The 19,470-nt window shown below is 40.1% G+C and overlaps 1 protein-coding gene across 12 annotated transcripts in view; it reads right to left on the minus strand.

Annotated features, from left to right (window-relative positions):
* The window catches only part of LOC135216890 (voltage-dependent calcium channel type A subunit alpha-1-like), a 638,668-nt gene that overhangs the window by 137,196 nt on the left and 482,002 nt on the right, over window positions 1-19,470 (minus strand). For all 12 annotated transcript variants that reach the window (XM_064252425.1, XM_064252417.1, XM_064252414.1 and 9 more), the window contains one exon: window positions 5,375-5,487. In XM_064252425.1, the coding sequence (XP_064108495.1) occupies window positions 5,375-5,487 (113 nt within the window). The remainder of the gene's footprint in view (window positions 1-5,374; window positions 5,488-19,470) is intronic.

Here is a 19,470-nt window from a genome sequence, read left to right on the forward strand (position 1 = left end):
AGATTGATGCCATTTAGATGAGACATACAAAAACAGATTTTATCTACTCAATACTGGAAGGCTCTTGAGGTATGGTGCATTAGATCTGTCACATTTTTAAAATAAACGCTGCCTGATCAAGGCAGCGGGAGAAATCCGCTATACCTACTGAGCTGTTAACACTCTAGTGCTAACAAAATAGAATATACACTGGTAATTATGAGTACTTTATAATACAACTTTGAAAACACTGAAAATTTAATTCTAATGATCCTGTATCATAGCAAGTATATTTCATATATTCTTTCCTTGGTGGATATTCTTTTAGTTGATGGTCAATATCCACTTCTGAACAATAATTTGGACCATATTTCTTTATAAAGTAATAATTTTCAGCTCATTTTACTTATTTGCAAAACGAACGTATACTTTTCAAAGTTTCTGGCTGAAAGTAGTTAATACAGCTCAAATTCAATCCACTGAATAGAATACTAACTAATATTCTTTCTCTTATGCTGATCCTCTTAAAATTCAAAGAACAAGACTGCTTATAGCTTGACAGTCATATAATCACTCAAGAAAGGGTTTTCCATATACCATTCAAACATTTAATAACTAATGTCTTTAGAACATTATCCATGCACAAAAGGTCAAGCCAGGGTGACATTCAATATTTCAACGCTAAGTGAGAAGATCTCATAGAAATGCATACAGTGAAAAAAGGTCTAATATACAAATGAAAGGAAAATTTCAGAAGCGCCATTACACAATAATGTTACTAATGTTTTATCATTAATAATCCTTTTAAAGTCTCAAGAATAATTTTGTGACAAACACTGATATGAACGTATACATTAGTCTGTATCACTGTCAGCACTTCTACTAATCTCTCCACTTCCAGATGCACCCAAGCATTATAATGATAAATGCAATAGATACAGAAATCCTTTAAGATTGATGTGTAATTCCATACTATGGAACAAGTGGGAAACTTATCTAACACGATCAATCTTCAGAAAGGTTTCACACGGAATATTTAAATTTCATATGTAATTCTTCTCCCATCAGCTTGATACTGATATATGATAGAAACAACAAACTTCTACAAAAATGGGAATAGTTATGCTGGAGCTATTTAAAAACAAATAAAGTATCCTTACAGCCTAAAAGATAAACACTAAATAATGAAAATAATGGCATATGAAAAACAATGAAACGACATTCCACAGTGACTTCTGCAGGCATTTCTGAAAATAAAGACTATTAGTGTAATTGGTCTAGTCACACTATTATTTTACCTCAGCCCTTTTGCAATCTTGATGGCAAATTAAAAAAGTTATCACCATGACTCCATGACTTCTTCATTCTCCAGTTGAAAGATAATACTGCAAAACCTATGGCATAAACTAGGCCAAAAAAAAAGAAAAATATGGAATGGGATATGCTAGGATAAATTTATTCACATTTCTGATAGCCATACAGTCTTTTTTATAATAAGATTTTAAAATATAGCCACTAAATAAATATAACTATGTAAATAAATACGTATAGCTAAATATATATAACAAATCAATTATCTAGCGGAAAGACATTTGGGGTTGTATGAACTGCAGTAAATGAAACTCATTAGAAGGGGCCACTGCTGACAGAAACATAACCAACCCTTTATCATGACAGAGTTAGGTGTATCATTCAAAAATTCCTCCATGAAAAATGTAGCAAATTTTGATAATTTACAGTCAACCCCTGCTATTCGCAGACTCACGTATTTGCATTTTTCTCTATGGGCCTTATATAGCCATTATTCACGGAAAATTCCTGTATTCGTGGTATTTTTCTATGAGTGATATCCACAAATTATTGAATTTTCATATTAGTTTCATGACTAAATGCACTTTTTGTGATAATACTATTAAAATAAACAGATACGTATGAGCATTCTTAGTGGGTTTTTCTTGAGCTTGAACTAATAAAATTGGCAGTTTTAAGTGTTTTTATAGTTATAAGTATCTGCGGATTCTAGCTATTTGTGGGGGGCCTGGTACACATCCCCCGCGAATACAGGGGGTCCACTGTATTCAGGTGAATGAGTATTATGTTTGGAAACAGTATAATTATAATTCCCTGATTTCCATTTAGTAATGTTAGTAAAAGGCTTAAAATATTCCACATGCATCCATGGAACAAATCTCAAGACTTATCTTTGTAAAAGCTATGAGTTCATGGATCATCAGATAAAAGAACCAGTTAATCCCATTCCACATTAAGCTGTAAAGTATGCATCCTAGCCACTGTAAGAAAACTGAAGAGATTTAGTCACTTCTGGTCTTTCCGAAGGAAAGTGAGGAACCTAAAACAATGTTTAATTACCAAGACATTTATCACTGGATTATTTCTGTAAAATGAAAATGAATAAGGCATTATGTACTTCATAAAACAACTTTCATCTCCCATTTTCTGGGAAATGACTTTCCAGCCAGTTCAATTATGACAATTATCTATACAAATGGAAAAACTAAACCAAAATCTCAATTACAACTACAACAGAAGTCAGATCATTTGGAACTTCTGAAACCGAACATATTCACAATTACCAAAAATTCCAAATATACTCGGGTCATCCTCTGAGTTCCTAGTATGTTTTATTGGTCATCTATATTCTTATCCACATTCTTATCAATAAATTACACTGGCATTGCTGTTTTCATAACCAAAGTGTATCCATATCAAAATAAAAGTCTAAAGCATATAGAAATGTATATTACAACCAGTTCACCTACACTCCCAGATCTTAACATGTTTTACTGGTCAACCGTATTAGATTTATATCAGTAAATATCACTGCCATAGCAATTACTATTACAACCAGTGTATATTCATATTAAGGTTGTAATTCCAACCATGTAGGTCAACTCTCAATCACTTCCTAAACTATTTCTATAATTATACCAATCTAGATCTTAATAGCAGTACACTGAATTCAGCATGTATCATTGCAATCACAATCAATATTACGTACTCAAAAAGTATTTTTTCTTTTTGATGATATCTGAAATATTATTATGATACTGTCTAAACATGCAAAATTTTGTTCCAAATAATCAGTATATTTTTTGCATGATAGCACTTCACAAATCTGCTAAATAATCAGCTTTTCCAAAGTCTGGTGCCAAGCTTTTGGACTTTTGCTGTACTTTCCAAGACTAGGCATAGACATGAGAATAAAATGTCTGCTCATACAATGACACAAATATCTCAGCGTCCAATGATGTAATTATATATGAGAATTAAACGTCATCTGCTGACATGATTAACTTTAATCTACACAGGTTGGAAGACGATGATGAACCTAAAAACATGATAATATTGAAATGGAAGTTAACTGAAATGTACTGGATGAATGTGACAAAATGGATGCTAATGGTTTAATTTAATTCACTTAATTCTGTTTCATTTCATTTGCCAGTCACCTAAATAGTCTACCTCTTATGGGGACAGTTTTAAAGGAAACTATATCTTCAGCGTGTAATGGATACTACTATAAAATGGCTTGGAGTGCTCTTAATTCTTCTCGAAAAAACTGTGCATGTGGGAAAACTTCCAGTGAAGTCATTGTCAAAGAGATCAAACGAATTTTCTGTGACATGTTCATGTGCATATGGTATCAACAAAGTTACTGAAACGAAATGCTGAACTTTTCCCTTACAGAAAAATATTTGTAGTCATCTCTGACTACACAAACTCTTCAAGATTAAACTAAATTCAAACTATGCAGCCACTGATAACACAACACTTAGGGTTATAACTATGTCTATAACAAACAATACCTCCATAATGACGTGAATACAGTGTTGTGGTTTTACAGAGAAACATGGTAACCTCCATACTTACAAAAAGGCAAAGGCTATCAGAGCGCATAAAACCACGAGCGCATCTAAGACATTCCATAGGTCTCTAAAATAAGATCCTGGGTGTAACATCACTCCTAAATCAACAACCTGAAAGTTAGGAGGATTGACAAATGTAGTGAAGTGAGCTTAATCATTCACCAATCCTCAAGCACAATGAAGTTCCAAATTATATATTAGTAACAGTTTGTATGCTCCTGCAAAAAGGATACCAATAATTATGCAATATTAAGATAAGCGTTAATGAAAAGCATGAGGCACTCTTCTCCATTGCTGAAAAAGCGAGTATAGTTAAAAAGTGCACTACCACGGAAAAATGGAACAATGCAAAAAAATCTCTAAAGTGTTAGAGATAAAGCTTAAAAGTAACACTAGATCCTGTAGAGACAGCTAACATGGTGAGACATAACAATAAAACTGTGACACTATAATGAACAAAATCATTTACATATGATTACATTTATCAATGGTAAAATGCAGTGGGTGAAAATAGCTGATGCTAAGCATCATTTCGATATTTCTTATTTGGTGACTGTTTGACACATGCAACTGAAATCAGTGAGTTGTGAAAGTGGAATCTTTTCTGTACATATATTCCATGTTGAATACTCAACATATGCTAGGTTATTACTGAGAGCTTCAAAATTCTGTATTTTATTGCCATGGGTAATGTAAGTTGAATTGAAAAGAAAACTATTTATAAAAAAAGTGGACAAATTTCCTTTATATGCTCTACAAAGGATATGACAAAAAAATATCTTAAACTAAAGGGGTATCTATCCTTCCACATATTTCAATACCAAGGAGATGGGAGAGACAGCATTCAACCATATAATACAGTACAGCAAAGGGTGCGCTATAGGCCATCATTTCCAGACATCATTTGAAGTTTCTTGTTCATCTTTCATTTTCCTTTAATCAGCATCTATCTGAATCTTCAAATGATGTCAAGAAAACATGCCTCATTACTTTTAACATCAAATTAAAACAAAAAATGTAGTAACTTACTAAAACATTGACTGCCACACAAATACAACACTGAATAGTGGGTATTAAAAGGTTTAATTATAAGGTAACACTGGCCCAAGGAATAATGCTAGATGCACAACCCACATAACACAACGTTGGGCACAGCTTGTCATACAGACAAATACTTTCTGCTGCAGAATTTTGCACTCACGTCTAAAGCTACCCAATGGGAAGTATTCCAATTCTGTATACTGTAATCCATCAGGATGCGATTCAATATCAATGTAACTGTTGAATGCATGACTCAGGCCGACACTAATATATCTTTTCGTGGGTCCAAATAGGACCATCTCCGTACCACACTTCCCCCAGGTTACATTTTTAGTAATTCTGACAAAAACAGTTCACATGTTATACAATTTCACCTAAAATTAACACATGAGAAAACCATGGACTTGAAAATTAAAAGAAAAACTAAATTAGTAAGACAAAGAATAAAACTGTGCACATCTACTCACATCATATCAAAACAAAAGGAAACAGCAGCACATATGACAACCACGGAGTCCATTATGTTCCAAAAATCCCTGAGGTAGGATCCAGGGTGGAAAATCACCCCTAAATCTATAACCTGTGGACGGAGACGTTGGGTTGGTGAGAGGTGCAGAGATGAATTACAAACAAAAGTAACATGCACCGTGAAACCATTATGATACTCAATTTACATAAATCAAATGGTTAACATGTACAAATAATATCTGTGATTTCAATCAGTCACATACAAACATAAAATATATGAAAATTTACTTGTTGCTTATCAGTGCCCAAAAAAAGGATTTTGACGTAAGGAAAAATCTATTTCTGGGCGATTGGCTCGTGTCGCCAGCGAAATATCCTTTAATCTATTATTTCTAGGGTAAATGTACTAACACATACCAGAGAATAAATAAAATAAAGAAAAAGGTCAGTATGACTGACTCGCTCACCCTCTAGGAGGGTGTCGGTATGAACACTAGGCGAGTGAGACCACTACCACGAGCCAAATGCCAATAGAAATCTCCCACTACAAAACCCTCCAAGAGGGGAGCCGTCCCACAGAGGGAGCAGCTCGTACTACTACTACACCATCCCATGCTTGCGACTGCTGCGCCTCTAGTGGCCATCCTGAAGTTAGAGCAGACAATCTTGAGCGAAGGGATGGGTAGGGGGGTATTTCGCTGGCGACACGAGCCAATCGCCCAGAAATAGATTTTTCCTTACGTCAAAATCCTTTTTCTGGGCTCAGCTCGTGTCGCTTGCGCGAAATCGTACCAGAGAAATAGCACAAGATTGTAAACAAAGTAAAATAAAATATAATAACACAAAATAGGTCTCAATGAAAGATACAAAATAAAGAATGAATATTAATTTGCTAAAAAGATACAAGTACACAGTAAAGCAAAAGAAAATCAGAATTATGCTTAAATTACCCTTAAATCTAATTATGTTAATAATATAAGGTTAATTTACATATATACAAATAGGTACAATGATTACCTATCACAATAAATCTGTGTAACAACATGTATCAAAAATAGAAATAGCAATTAGTATAAATTTACATAATTGATCAATGAGAAAATAAAAATATCTTAGGAATGTATATGACTTAATATACAAAACCCGTAACCATTGCATTATGATGTATCCCCTAGCATAAAAATAAGGGGATAACATCTATGAGATCAGTATGGTAATCAGATATGAGTGTCCCTAACCAGACAAAAGGGGCACTTATACAATCATAAAGCAGCTAAGACACAAGGTAAATGTTAATGAACAAGGCAGGAATAGACGAACTGTTGGGTGAGGCAGGTAGAAAGGAGGACTGAATCTTCTACTATAATCTAGCTAGAGTCAGGGGAAAACTATGTTACCCGCTGCTACTGCTGGGAATTTCAGAGCTTCCAAGGACTTAAGGTAGTGACGTTTGAACACTGTCGGCGATTTCCATCCGGTATACTTCTTTAAATCAGCAAAATTCATATGTTGGAAGTAATTAATTGAGGTGGCTACTGCCCTGACATCATGTGCTTTTGGAAAGGAGTCAGGATTGGCTTGTTTGATAAAGTACAGGATTTGTTGCCTGATGCCTTTGTATGGATAAAGTACCACCTTTTTCCCTCCTCAAAGAGGGGCCCCGATGAGGAAGAAGAGGTCCTGGATAGAAAGGCTCATAAGGTTGAAACCGGACAAAGGGAAAACATCTTGTGGAAGGGGTAGTACCTTCCAAGGTTCCCACCTCATCAAAGGATCTTCATTCTTTGCTAAAAAGCTACGTTCCGGAGAAAGTAGCACTTCCCCCGTGGGAAGGAATTGAATATGATCCGATCTCTGGATAAAGCCGACAGTTCTGAAATTCTTGCTCCTGAAGCCAGGCTTAATAAAAACAGAGTTTTTCTTAGGAGCATCATAAACGAGCATGTGTCATTATCGGTTTCGGAAGCCAGTTTTAGAACATCGTTTAAGAACCATGAAACTGACGTAGGCCTGACAGAGGGCCTAAGTCTAGCACATGCTTTAGTAATAGACGAGAAATAGGTATCTGTCAAGTCTATGTTAAATCCAAATTGAAATATCTTTTTCAATGCTGACTTGTTTGTCGTAATCGTGCTAGCTGCTAAACCCTTTTCAAATAAAGATCTGAAAAAGGATATAGCAGAATTAACTGTCATGATTCTGATATCTGACTCTCTCAGGAAGATTGCTAACTTTTTGACGGCAGCATCATACTGCCTCAAAGTTGAATCCCTTTTATCGGATTCCAGGAAAGAATATTCTGAGGGTCAATATTCGCATCTCTTTTTGCCGCAAACTTCATGAAATCCATAAAGTTAGGGTTTTGAGAATCCCTGAGGAAGCGAACACAGTCTTCGTTTGTACTGACTGGGAGAGCTTGGGACTGGGGATCCGAAGGGGACGAAGACCCAGTTCCAGGATCAGGGGGTACCAATTGCTCTTCGGCCAGTCTGGGGCTACTAGAGCCACTTGACCCCTGAATGTCCTGAGTTTGTCTAAGACCTTCATAAGGAGATTCACTGGAGGGAAGACGTAAATCTTCTCCCAGTTTTTGTTCCATTCCAGAGCCAGGGTCGACCGTGGCGTAAGCCAGAGGGTCCAGGTTGGGGGCTACATAACACGGTAGTTTGTGGTTCGCTTGTGATGCGAAGAGATCCACCTGTAGCCCTGGGCCATTGGAACGAACTCTCGTCTAGAGACCATTCCGACTCTAGGGGTACTGATCGGGATAGGGCGTCTGCTATGACGTTTCTTACTCCAGCTATGTGGGTGGAGGAAAGATGCCAACTGAATTTGTCTGCCAGGGAGAAGATGGCTATCATGACGTGATTTAGATGACGTGACTTGGAGCCTCCTCTGTTTATGCAATGTACTACCACTGCGCTGTCCAAGACTAGCTTTATGTGGGTAGTACCTTGGTGGGCGTAATCTTTTCAGAGTCAAGAAGACTGCCATTGCCTCCAGTACGTTTTATATGGAACTGACGGAACTGGGTGACCAAATTCCTTGTACCTTTTTGACCTGGGAGTACCCCCTCCCCAGCCGCTTAAGGACGCGTCTGTGTGGATGGTAACCCTGTGGAGGGACTGAAGAGGGACTGACACTGACAGATTCTGACTTTTGACCCACGGCCGAAGCCGGTTCTTTAGGAATCAGAGGTACTGAGGATAGCTTGTCCCTGGACCTGACATTTGCTCGAGAGCGCCAGATCCTGGTTAGATCTTTCAGTTTGGCTTTCATTAAGATGTTCGTTACTGAAGCAAACTGGAGAGAGCCGAGGATTCTTTCCTGAGCTCTCCTCGATGCTAGTTTGTGGCTTAGAAATTGCTTGACTGACTTCGCTATTTCTTTCCTTTTGGTGGATGGAATCGACAGAGTGTGTGAGGATAGATTCCATTGAATGCCTAGCCACTGAAAGTTTGACTCTGGGGTGAGTCTGGACTTGGATCTGTTTTATCTTGAATCCTAGATATTCTAGGAAATTGGATCACTTTCAGTGTGGCCTTGTTGCATTCTTCGACTGATGGGGCCCAGATCAACCAATCGTCGAGATACGCTACTACCATAATCCCTTGAGCTCTGAGCTGTTTTGCACTACTACTTCCGCTAGCTTCGTGAACACCCTGGGTGCCACGTTGAGCCCGAACGGGACTACCTTGAAGGAGAACGTCTGGTCTCCTATTTTGAATCCCAGAAACGGACGGAGTGTCTTGCAATGGATATGATAGTAGGCGTCCTGTAAGATCGATAGAGGTGGTGACGGCCCCACGGGGAAGTAAGGTCCGCACCTGTGAGATCGTGAGCATCTTGAACTTGTCGCAGCGGATGGCTAAGTTTAAGCGGGACAAGTCTAAGATTACCCTTCTTTTTTTTTTTTTTGAGCCTTTCTTTGGGACGCTGAACAAGCGACCTTGAAATTTTAATCTCTTGACTTTGACTATAGCTCCTTTCTGAAGGAGGTCCTCTGCGTACTCTGTCAATTCTTTGAAGGAGGTTGACGGAAAGGTCTGGTTGGAGGTGGGTTCGTCAACCAGCTCCAACCCAGCCCTTTTGACACTATGCTCTGAGCCCACTGGCTGAAGTTCCACCGGTGGCGAAAGTGAAACAGCCTCCCTCCTACCTGAAGTTCCTCATTGGTTCTGGTAACCCCCTCGACCTCCTCTGAAGTGCTTTCCCCTATTGAAGGGGCCTCCCGATCCTCTCCCACGAAAGGACCGCTTACCTCTGCCTCCCTTGTTCGAGCGGTCATACTTCTGAGAAGCTTGACTCTCGAAGGCTTGGATTGTAAGCTGGAGAGATGGCGTATGAGGTGGAGGGTTGAGGCTGAGGGGATATCACATAAATAGGCTGTGATTGACCTTTAGACGTGGAGGGCTGAGCTGTCTGCACTATTGGCACTGTAGGAACTTGTTGAGGGAAGCGCGGCTGCTTCTTTTGGTAAGGTTGGAACGTCTAGGCTTCCTTTGTCCCTTACCTTTTGGTGTCAAGTCTTGCCTTCTCCTAGCCGAAAGACCCCAACGGTCCTTAAGGCTTTGGTTCAAACCTCGTAGCCTCTGCTTGTACTTCCTTTAACCATAGCCTCTGGGAAGAGATCTGCGCCCCAGATGTTAGAAGAAAGTAACCTATTCGGTTCATGCCGAATGGTTGCCTCTAGCAATACATGCTTTCTGCAATTTGTTCTAGCAGTGGCAAACTCGAACATGTCTGACTGCACCGTTTGAGTCAGGGCTTTGGTCATAAGCTTAAAAATTGGTTCTGAACCATAAGCCATGGTTGCTACCTCAGACATAGCCATCAGGTTGATTGATCTGGCTAGTCGTGTTTTCGAGTCAAACTCCGCTTGAATAAGACTATCAGGGAGCCTGGGCAGCTTTTCACCAAACTGCTCCATAGCACAGTCAGGTTTGAGTTTGCCAGCTGTGAAAGAAATGTTAGGCAAGTCCTCCCATAATTCTCCAATTGACGGGAGCAACGGAGAAGTGGGGTCTGCTTCTTTCAGCTGAGGCATGGGTTCCCCTTTCTGAGCTGCTGAGATGGTCGACCTCGCTATCTTGGTAAGGAAAGGGAGCGGGGTACCTTCGTCCATCGTGAAAATGGTAAAGGGACTTTTGAATGGTTGGATCTTGGTATTCGAACAGTCCATGGTCGTCTAGACATCTAAGCCATTCTCGTTGGGCCTGGTCCCGAGAATAGAGGACTGTCTCCTTTGGTACCCTGTCATCTCTAACCATAGCCGAAGGCGTGAGCCTAGCGTAGCCTATGAAGGGAGGCTGTAGGCCTTCCGGTAGAACTCGAAGTCCTCTATTCTTCGAGTTCCAAACTCCGGTACGGAGATGAGACCATCTTGGAAGGGCAGATATGACGCTACTCTCCAAGGATTGTTCATGGAGAAAGCGGGCAGCGAGTCATACGGGGGAAGCTGAGATCCACTAGTGTTAGAGGTTGAGGGAGAGGCAAGAGGGGCTTCTCTTAGGCCGGCTATAATAGTATCCTGAGAAGTTATCCTATCCGACAGGCGAGATATCATAAGTTCCATACTCGTCTTAAGGAGCCTACCAAGTCGCCCACCCTGTTGCAACAGGCCAGCATTGGTGTCCAGAGCCGGAGCTGACTGCGGAGGTGGAGGGGAGACTCTGAATAGGCACCAAAGGTAGTGGAACTGTGATACTGCCGGGGTACGGGATTTCTCCTTAGCTTACTCTTTGAGGACTTTGAGCCGGAGCTAGACCCTTTAGACCTGTCTGGGCCGGGATTACGAGCCGGAGACTTACGCGAAGAAGAAGAGAGGACGTCTTCTTCGAGGACGATGACGTCTTAGTCAAGGTCATATGCTTAGACTTGATCTTAGGCCTAACCGAAGCCTCTGGAGGAGTATATAACTCATCACCGGTAAAGCCTGGGAAGGATGGTGAAGTTGCAGGGGTAGAAGAAACAGTCACTCCCAAGGGGGCACCCTTGGGTACCTGCATTACTTACCTCGACCAACAGTCGTCTATACCTACCATAGGTTCAACATTTATATCCAGGGTTGTTGCGACATCCGTGGAGATATCCTGGTCTTGTTCAGTCAAGGAGGCCGCCAGCTGTTGTTGGATAAAGGCAATAGAGGGGTCCGCCTCTACCGGGTCGACGTACCCAGTCGCCTTGCCTCCGGGGAAGATTAACAAAGCTAAACGCTTCTCCAGTATGTAGGGCTGACCCTTGGCGGCGTTCTTGCCAAAACCTCCGACCCAGGCCCGCAGGGTAGCCAATGCCGTATCTCTTACTGCCGGAGCCTGTAAGAGAGGGATATATTTTAGATTTAAGAACCACTTAAAACTAAAACTTAGGATATAACCTAAACTCGATGCCTTAAGTTTAAAGTAATGATGAAAACTTAAGAACTAAAAGAAGCGGAGCGGCATGCGGAGATGGAAATACTTACGCCTTCCAAAAGCTGGCTCACCAGATCGTAACAGTATGGTACACGTCTCATGGTACCAGACCTGGATGTCCCCGTGCGGAGTCGCGCATGGAGCATGGGACCGGCAAACTTCGTGTCCACAGGGGTTCCTGAAGTGTAGCGGAACATCCCGGATGCTCACAGTTGGTGGCTGTAAGTGGGAAGACACATGAGTATCTTAAAGGGGTAACACTTACAGACTAAGGACAAAAGAACTCCGTTACGTGGCGGAGCTCGGAAAAAATTTTGGGCATAACCCCTCCCTGCATTGCCTGAATAGGCTATAATCCCGGAGAGATCCGGTAAATACTAAGGGAGGGGTGGGGATGGTTTAAGAAACTTAAGATAAACTTAAAGATAACTTAAACCTACATGCAAGTGACCGGACTAGGTCCAGTGAAGCGGAGTGTAGTAACTCAGCAATACGGTACGGTTAGTAAAGACCTATTGTATGCTCCGGTCCAACTATGGTGGACTATACCCATTCCGCTGGATATCAGGACTCCGATAGGGAGGAGCTCTAATAAGGAGGGAAGGGCGAGATGACATACAGACTCGCGCTAACCCGGAGCGACAAGGAAGTAACGGAGGGGGAAGGCCAGAGCCCCCCACAACGTACCACCCCGGCCGAGCCGAGAAGCGGAGAGGTCGGAACCAGTCAGGGACTGTCGGACTCCCATGGCCCCTCCGGTGGAGGGGAAGGGGGAGGCAGGCTCGGGCATGCTGGGCGCAGCAAGGACAGACCGACCCACCCCCTCCCGACTCTATGGGAGAGCGGGAGAGGGGGAAGGGGGAATCGGGCAGGCGCCTGGCTGACTCGTGATCACGTAGTGACCACGAGCGGTAAACTAAGATACGGTAACCAAGCCTAGGCCAACCAACTGATCAGAGAGAAGCTATCGGGAAGCAACCAGAACTGAAAAGCGGTAGCATATAGGCCCATAGGGCGAAAACCAACTGATCAGAGAGAAGCTATGAGGAAGCGACCGAACTGATCAACGGTAGACTAGGCTCTACGAGCCAGGACCTAGGCTAAGCCAGACGCCAACTAACCTAACAATAACAAACATAAAAATATATAATATATAATAAAAATGAAAGAAAGAAGGTAAATAGCAGGAGAAAAAATCCAGGAGTGTGCGACTAGCCCGAAGGCAAGTCTACCACTCAAAGCTAGTCAGGGGCCGATACTAAGAACCTGGACTAGGGTCTGGATAGAAAAAGCTACATAAGGTTGAAATACATACATGTATAACAACTTGAGTAGACGTAATAACGCGGATAATCAAAATAGAGCGTAAAATAATAAGGGATGTTCTAGGTATGGGAGACCAAGAACGAACCCAACATGCGGCAGGACCATGCTGCCATGCTTCAGCCCCGAGAACGTATCTATACCTAAAAAACGGCAAATACCGTCTCGGGGACGGAAAAAAACTCGCTAACCGTAAATACTGAGTACTTAACTTAGCTGCTGCAATAGCTGCACGCTCCATTATCGAAAAATCCGAAGAAGGGCACAAAATACACAGAGAGAAAAATAGCACTGTGATCGTGCGAGCTAACGAAAAAGGATGGCCACTAGAGGCGCAGCAGTCGCAAGCATGGATGGTGTAGTAGTAGTACGAGCTGCTCCCTCTGTGGGACGGCTCCCCTCTTGGAGGGTTTTGTAGTGGGAGATTTCTATTGGCATTTGGCTCGTGGTAGTGGTCTCACTCGCCTAGTGTTCATACCGACACCCTCCTAGAGGGTGAGCGAGTCAGTCATACTGACCTTTTTCTTTATTTTATTTATTCTCTGGTATGTGTTAGTACATTTACCCTAGAAATAATAGATTAAAGGATATTTGCGACTGGCGACACGAGCTGAGCCCAAAAAGTAATACCATTGTCTAAAGCCCAAAGGTAACATCAAGAAATCTATTGTCCTAAATAAACTACACATTGTAGAAACTATAAATGTGTATATTTTGCTGCAGACATATTAATAGTTGTAGCTTTTACAATGTAATGATATAAAAAATAAACTTGAGAGAATTCCATCATGAATATTTGCAAGACTAAGAGTGTATTGCATCAGGATTACTATTATGTGAATTCTTTGTGCCCCATTCAGTACTACAATGGGTGCTATTGATGCATAAATAAATTGTACAAATATAAATAAATATTATTCCACTACATGTGCATAAAGTAATTGGCTTTGGTTTGTTGAAAATAAAACTCATTCAGAATATTTCTATGTCAATACTAATTATAGCGTAAAAGACTGATTATGATATATATTTAAATACCTTTAAAAATTACCCAACAATTGTCTTATTGTGCAAAAGTCAATCTGGAAGCCTAGTAACATAGACCTTCAAGAATCACAAAAATAAACATTTTAAACAATTTAAAAAAAAGTGATATTTTTCACTACTAGTAGTACTGAATATTCATTGAAATTCGCAATGATATGTAAACCGAAATAAATAAAACACATAATCAACAATGATCCCATGATTTCATGGTGGATGAAAGACCCTCTAAACTTAATGGATACTAATTTGCATAATTCTATAAAAAAAGTAAACTTCTTAAAATTTATAACAAAAGTCTAGTTACAGTAGTTTTGTTAAGGTTTTTAGTTATTTTTGTACAATATATTAGGAAATTCAATTTGGTGTTTCTTTCCCTAGCTTTTCTGTTTTCTGACTCCATTGTTTATGATGAGGATCTGAATGTAAATCCTGTAAACAGAAGCTATCTACCATAGAGCTGGAGGGAAAGGAAGTGGTGGTTACTATTACTTTCTACTGAAGCAAACACTGTCACTCAGCTTTACCAGCCACATGCCTTCTATCAATTCACTCTCCATATAATGTAACCCATCTTGGATTCTCACTTAAAAGTTCTGGCATTGAGACTTTTTGAAAAGAATTTATTTTGTACTGATTCTCCGGACAATATCGCCCTACTGCTTGTACTTAATTTTCAGCTAAAATATTTAATTCTCTAACCCATAAGTAACTGCCTTTTAAAAGCACTTAGCTTTCTTTCCTTTTCTCTTATCATTAAAATTGGCTCTATAAGTGAGATCAACTGGAGATTTCTATCCTACCTTATCTTCAGAAATCTGCCACTGCTCTAGATACCTGCCAGCCACTGACATGAAATTACAATTTTGTATGTTCCAACCCATTCAGAATCTGTTCTTCCATGGATGAATGGATGACTAAAGACTTTCAATATGATTGTCTAAATCTGCTCTAATATTCTATATTTCCCAAAGAATCTATTAATAATTCAACTTAATTCTGAAGTCATTATACCTATTGTATTAAGAAACTACTATCTACACTTGAAACTAATATTATGCACAAATATTCACATGCAACTACACTGTATAATATTGAGAGGACCATTGTTATTATCAGATCCATATAAGCTGGAGGGGCCTACATATGATGGTCAAAAGGCAGGTTATAGAAGAAGAGAAATATCATTATGATGCCCCCTTTGCTAACCATACCAAGATGAGCCAATGGACATGTTATATGCTTTACAGTAATTGACAAACATTCAAGAAAAAATCGTTGACATACAAAAATAAATGACTAAAACTATGCCAAAATATAAATCCTATGCTTTACGAACATTGGAACAAATTTCTACATACAGACCATTAATTATATACAATTATGCTTGCATTTGTGTCCCAAATGTTCCCAATACCCACAATTTTCTGTTTTTCCGACAAAACCAAAAAGAGTGTCATTACCTAAGTGTCCCGAACGCCTAGGTATGTATTAACCAATCACTGACTTTTTCTGGATACTGCAATGTGAAACAGGAATGAGGCCATAGAGGAGGGTACTCAACTCAGTTTATGGTTAAAATTTTTCAAGGGAAGAAATTATAATGAAAAAAAATCATATATACCTGAATTTCTAGTTAGGGTTGGAGGTCAGGATGTTGAATGGTACTATAAGTCTGTACACTGGGGGATAAAAATATTAGAAAGACTACATGTTTCAATAGTGAACATAAAAGTAAAGTCTGAAACATCATCTCCAATGTTTAACATGGCATCCTGTGACTACCTTCTTAAAAAAAGATACAGTACAAAGCACTGCCTGAAGCATCTTGTTATCCATGGATTGAAGTTCAATAACTCTAGCTGGACAAAGCAAGAAGTAGTGTTCCCATTGCTGGTGAACAAGACAAATAGGGTATGGTGGAGGCAGTTGTAAAAGGTTCCCGGCTACGATTACTTTGAATTCTGTCAAAAAGTAAGGAGCAAACAATAATATGCAGGTGTAAGAGTTTCATCAAATCCTTTAAGAAGTAAACATGACTTCATCTACAAGGTCACTTCTGCTTGTTGTAATGGAGGCTGTTAACTGCAATTCTGCATGACCTAAACATTGCTGGAAAACCTGGTGAGCAGAAAACTAATGACTAAGGCCATTTTTAAAGAGCCTAAGAAAATTCTAAGGCAAGAGACCTTAAATACTAGCTGTCACTATGGATAATCACTTTGAAAACCATTCTTACTTGGATACAGGTAGCTGTTATAATCATCCGCAACCATCTGTGTCAATATCTGAGGATATTGACACACAGCAAGAAACCCCAGATAAAGTGCAACCCTATGCCAAAATGTACCCACAACTGTCCACTTGGTAATTTTACTGTAAATTATACACATATATGCATGGAAGTTTTAGAATATGGTCATAACTTTGGGAAGATAATAAATCTTCTCTGCTCCATACTTTAATATCTGATGCTACAGCAGTAGTGCAACCAAACCTTGACTGGTCACCTCCAAAACAACAAAAGTATTAAGCACTACTTTCAAGGATAAGACTATACAATCTCCTGATAGTCACTTTCAATCTGCCTTATGGAGACAGCACTAAGGCAATCATGACTCAAAAGAGTTACACACACCATTTATTCCAGACGTACGAGGTGACTGAAAAAGGGACTGGCACCACTTGGCTGGATTAGTTGAAATTCTGGAACATGGAGTGACTCTGCTTCTGAGCTGATGACTGCATTCATTTTCAAGGGTTTCCCAAATTGTGCAAGGTCTGATTTGATCTCAAGATAATGACCCTAGGTTAAGGTAAAACCTGATAAGACTCATAGATGTCTCAATACTGTTAAGTTGCTTTCACCACTGATAGTATATGAATACTGTACCATCACAACACAAAAATACTCATCCTTGAAGTTCATGGATGCTAAAAATGTCCCCATTCCCTAACAAAGTGTTTTGATACCAGTGTCTCTATCCTGAAGGGGTACCACAGTGTGAACTTACCCAGATGACTACAGAAAAAGAATTGTCTAAACTCTCATTACCTTCAGACTACAGACAGAGGACTTCAGAAACCAAGCAAACCATTCTGCATCTTACCGAGTACTCCTGTGATTCTTCGAATCACAGATATATTCCAGTCTACTGAGATGATGTCTAGAATTCCAGGTGACAAGTCCTTGCTAACGGAAGAACCATTTATCAAAGAGTACATGTCTCACTTCCTCTTAGCTCTCAAACAAGGGGCTTCAATGGCACTTTGCCCCAATTCTTGAGTGAAAAATATGATTGCTGAAACCCAGCAATCTACTTAGTGGGTGCAGTAGAATAAGAAATCCTGAAAGAAATGCTTGTTGGTTTTTGAAATTCAGACCATGGCAGGAGACAGAGTTTCCTTTTAGTCTGAGACAAAGTTGGCTTGTAATCTCTTCTGCTGTGCATGTAATTTAAAAGATGTAAAGTGATGACAACTGTCTTATCAAGAACATAGTTATCATTGGTGCAACAGAGGACTCAAAAACTAGAAATAAATGAGCAGGAGCTTGAAAAGCAAAATAACAGTAACCAGTACCTGCTCTTGAAATTTGGGCACAGTGGAGGATTTAGAAAATCTTCCAAAGTGTGGGCAGGAAGTGTCTATCTCAATCACAGTAAAAAAGGTTGGAAATTGAAAGAAAATAGGAAGGGACTGCTGACTCAGACAATTCCAGATGATGAAAAATACCTAATAATTGTAGAATTCGCTATCTTATCATAAACTATATAAAAAGATTATACTGAAAAAGGTTGATACTGATTATTTTACATTAGACAAAATGGTAAATAAAATAGCACTGAATGCTGGACAAGCAATATCGTACAAAACACTGGAAAACAAGAGCAGAGGTGTTAACAGGACTGAACGGCTGCGAAAAGGGAGGCCATTGGCAAGATATACCTGATGGTCCAGACAGAATGTGTTCAGAGGTGACAGACTACCTTCTTATGTCTAACAGACAAGATCATGAGAAATTCGGGATATGATTGCAGGCATATATGAATAATGTGATTTAACACATACATACAAACAACATAACAGTCTTTTCTGGGCTGAACCTGTGTCGCTCCGTGAAATGTTCCTATAGCAATCATTTCTAAGGTATAAATATTGCTAAATATACCAGAGAAAAAACTATATGGATAATACCAGGATAAACCTGGTTCGCTCACCCCTGTATTAGGGTGTCGGTATAAAACTGGGGTGAGTGATAACACTACCAGAGGTCTCCTGCCATTTAGTCTCTTCCTTTGTCAATTTCCCCTTTCAAATTAGGCGCCATACCAGCACCATCTACCGCCCACTAGCGCTACAACTAGCGCCTCGATAGCCATTGCTTTAAATGGCACTGTCGTGTACACTTGTGTCTTAGACAGTAACGACATTATTTTAAAATAATATGAGATGCTATAAATGCCAGGAATCTTCAGTATCTAAGTTGAGTACTGCAATTATCAATTTGTGTTAGTAAGGGTTTGCGAAATTAATCATAAGTATGTTTTAGGTGTATGTTACATAAACGGAGCCTAGCCTGCACCGCTCCCGAGTCAGCCATTACATACATTGCTACCCGTAACTTTATGACGACTTCCAATTGGTCACCTATACTGTAGTCATGTTGTTATTGATTTTGCACTCACTCAAGAGTTATGAAAATTTATAGATATCCTGACGTTTTATAATAGATATCCTGGCGCGAGGATGATTCGGGCCTACTTATACAAACCAAGGAGATTCCTCCTTGGTTTGGGAAGTAGGTCAGATGGGTACTCCTTCCAACTGGAGAGGCTTCTCCCTTTCGATTCGTCGGATCGGGAGTTAAGCCTATCTCCCCCCCCCCCCCTTTTCCCATGGTCTGCTTAAGGAGGATACCTCCTTTACCTTACCAGGCTGGAATTTCCTGAGAGAGGGGTGTAAGGTACTTAGGGACCTTATTCTGTTTCGTGAGCCTCCCTGGCTACCTTGCCAGATTGTGATTGAAATCCCGTCTCGGGAAGGTTAGGCTAGCCGCTCAGAGTCCCCCTGGCTGTCCTGACCAGATCGTTCCAATCGAGAGAAGGTTAAGCTAGCTGCTCTTTAAACAGAATTATGTACTTATCCTCTTTATCCTTATCCCCTCTCGTGCCAGGGCTATTGTATAGCGTTTACTATCATATGAATTATTGTATTATTGTAATCAGTGGGCAGTCGGTCTATAGACCGTCAGCCTTGGTGATCGATTGGAACCACTTCTTACCGCGAGGTGTTCCACCTGGCCGGTCGTTGTG

This window comes from Macrobrachium nipponense, chromosome 6, assembly GCF_015104395.2.
Source record: "Macrobrachium nipponense isolate FS-2020 chromosome 6, ASM1510439v2, whole genome shotgun sequence".
Taxonomy (NCBI): domain Eukaryota; kingdom Metazoa; phylum Arthropoda; class Malacostraca; order Decapoda; family Palaemonidae; genus Macrobrachium; species Macrobrachium nipponense.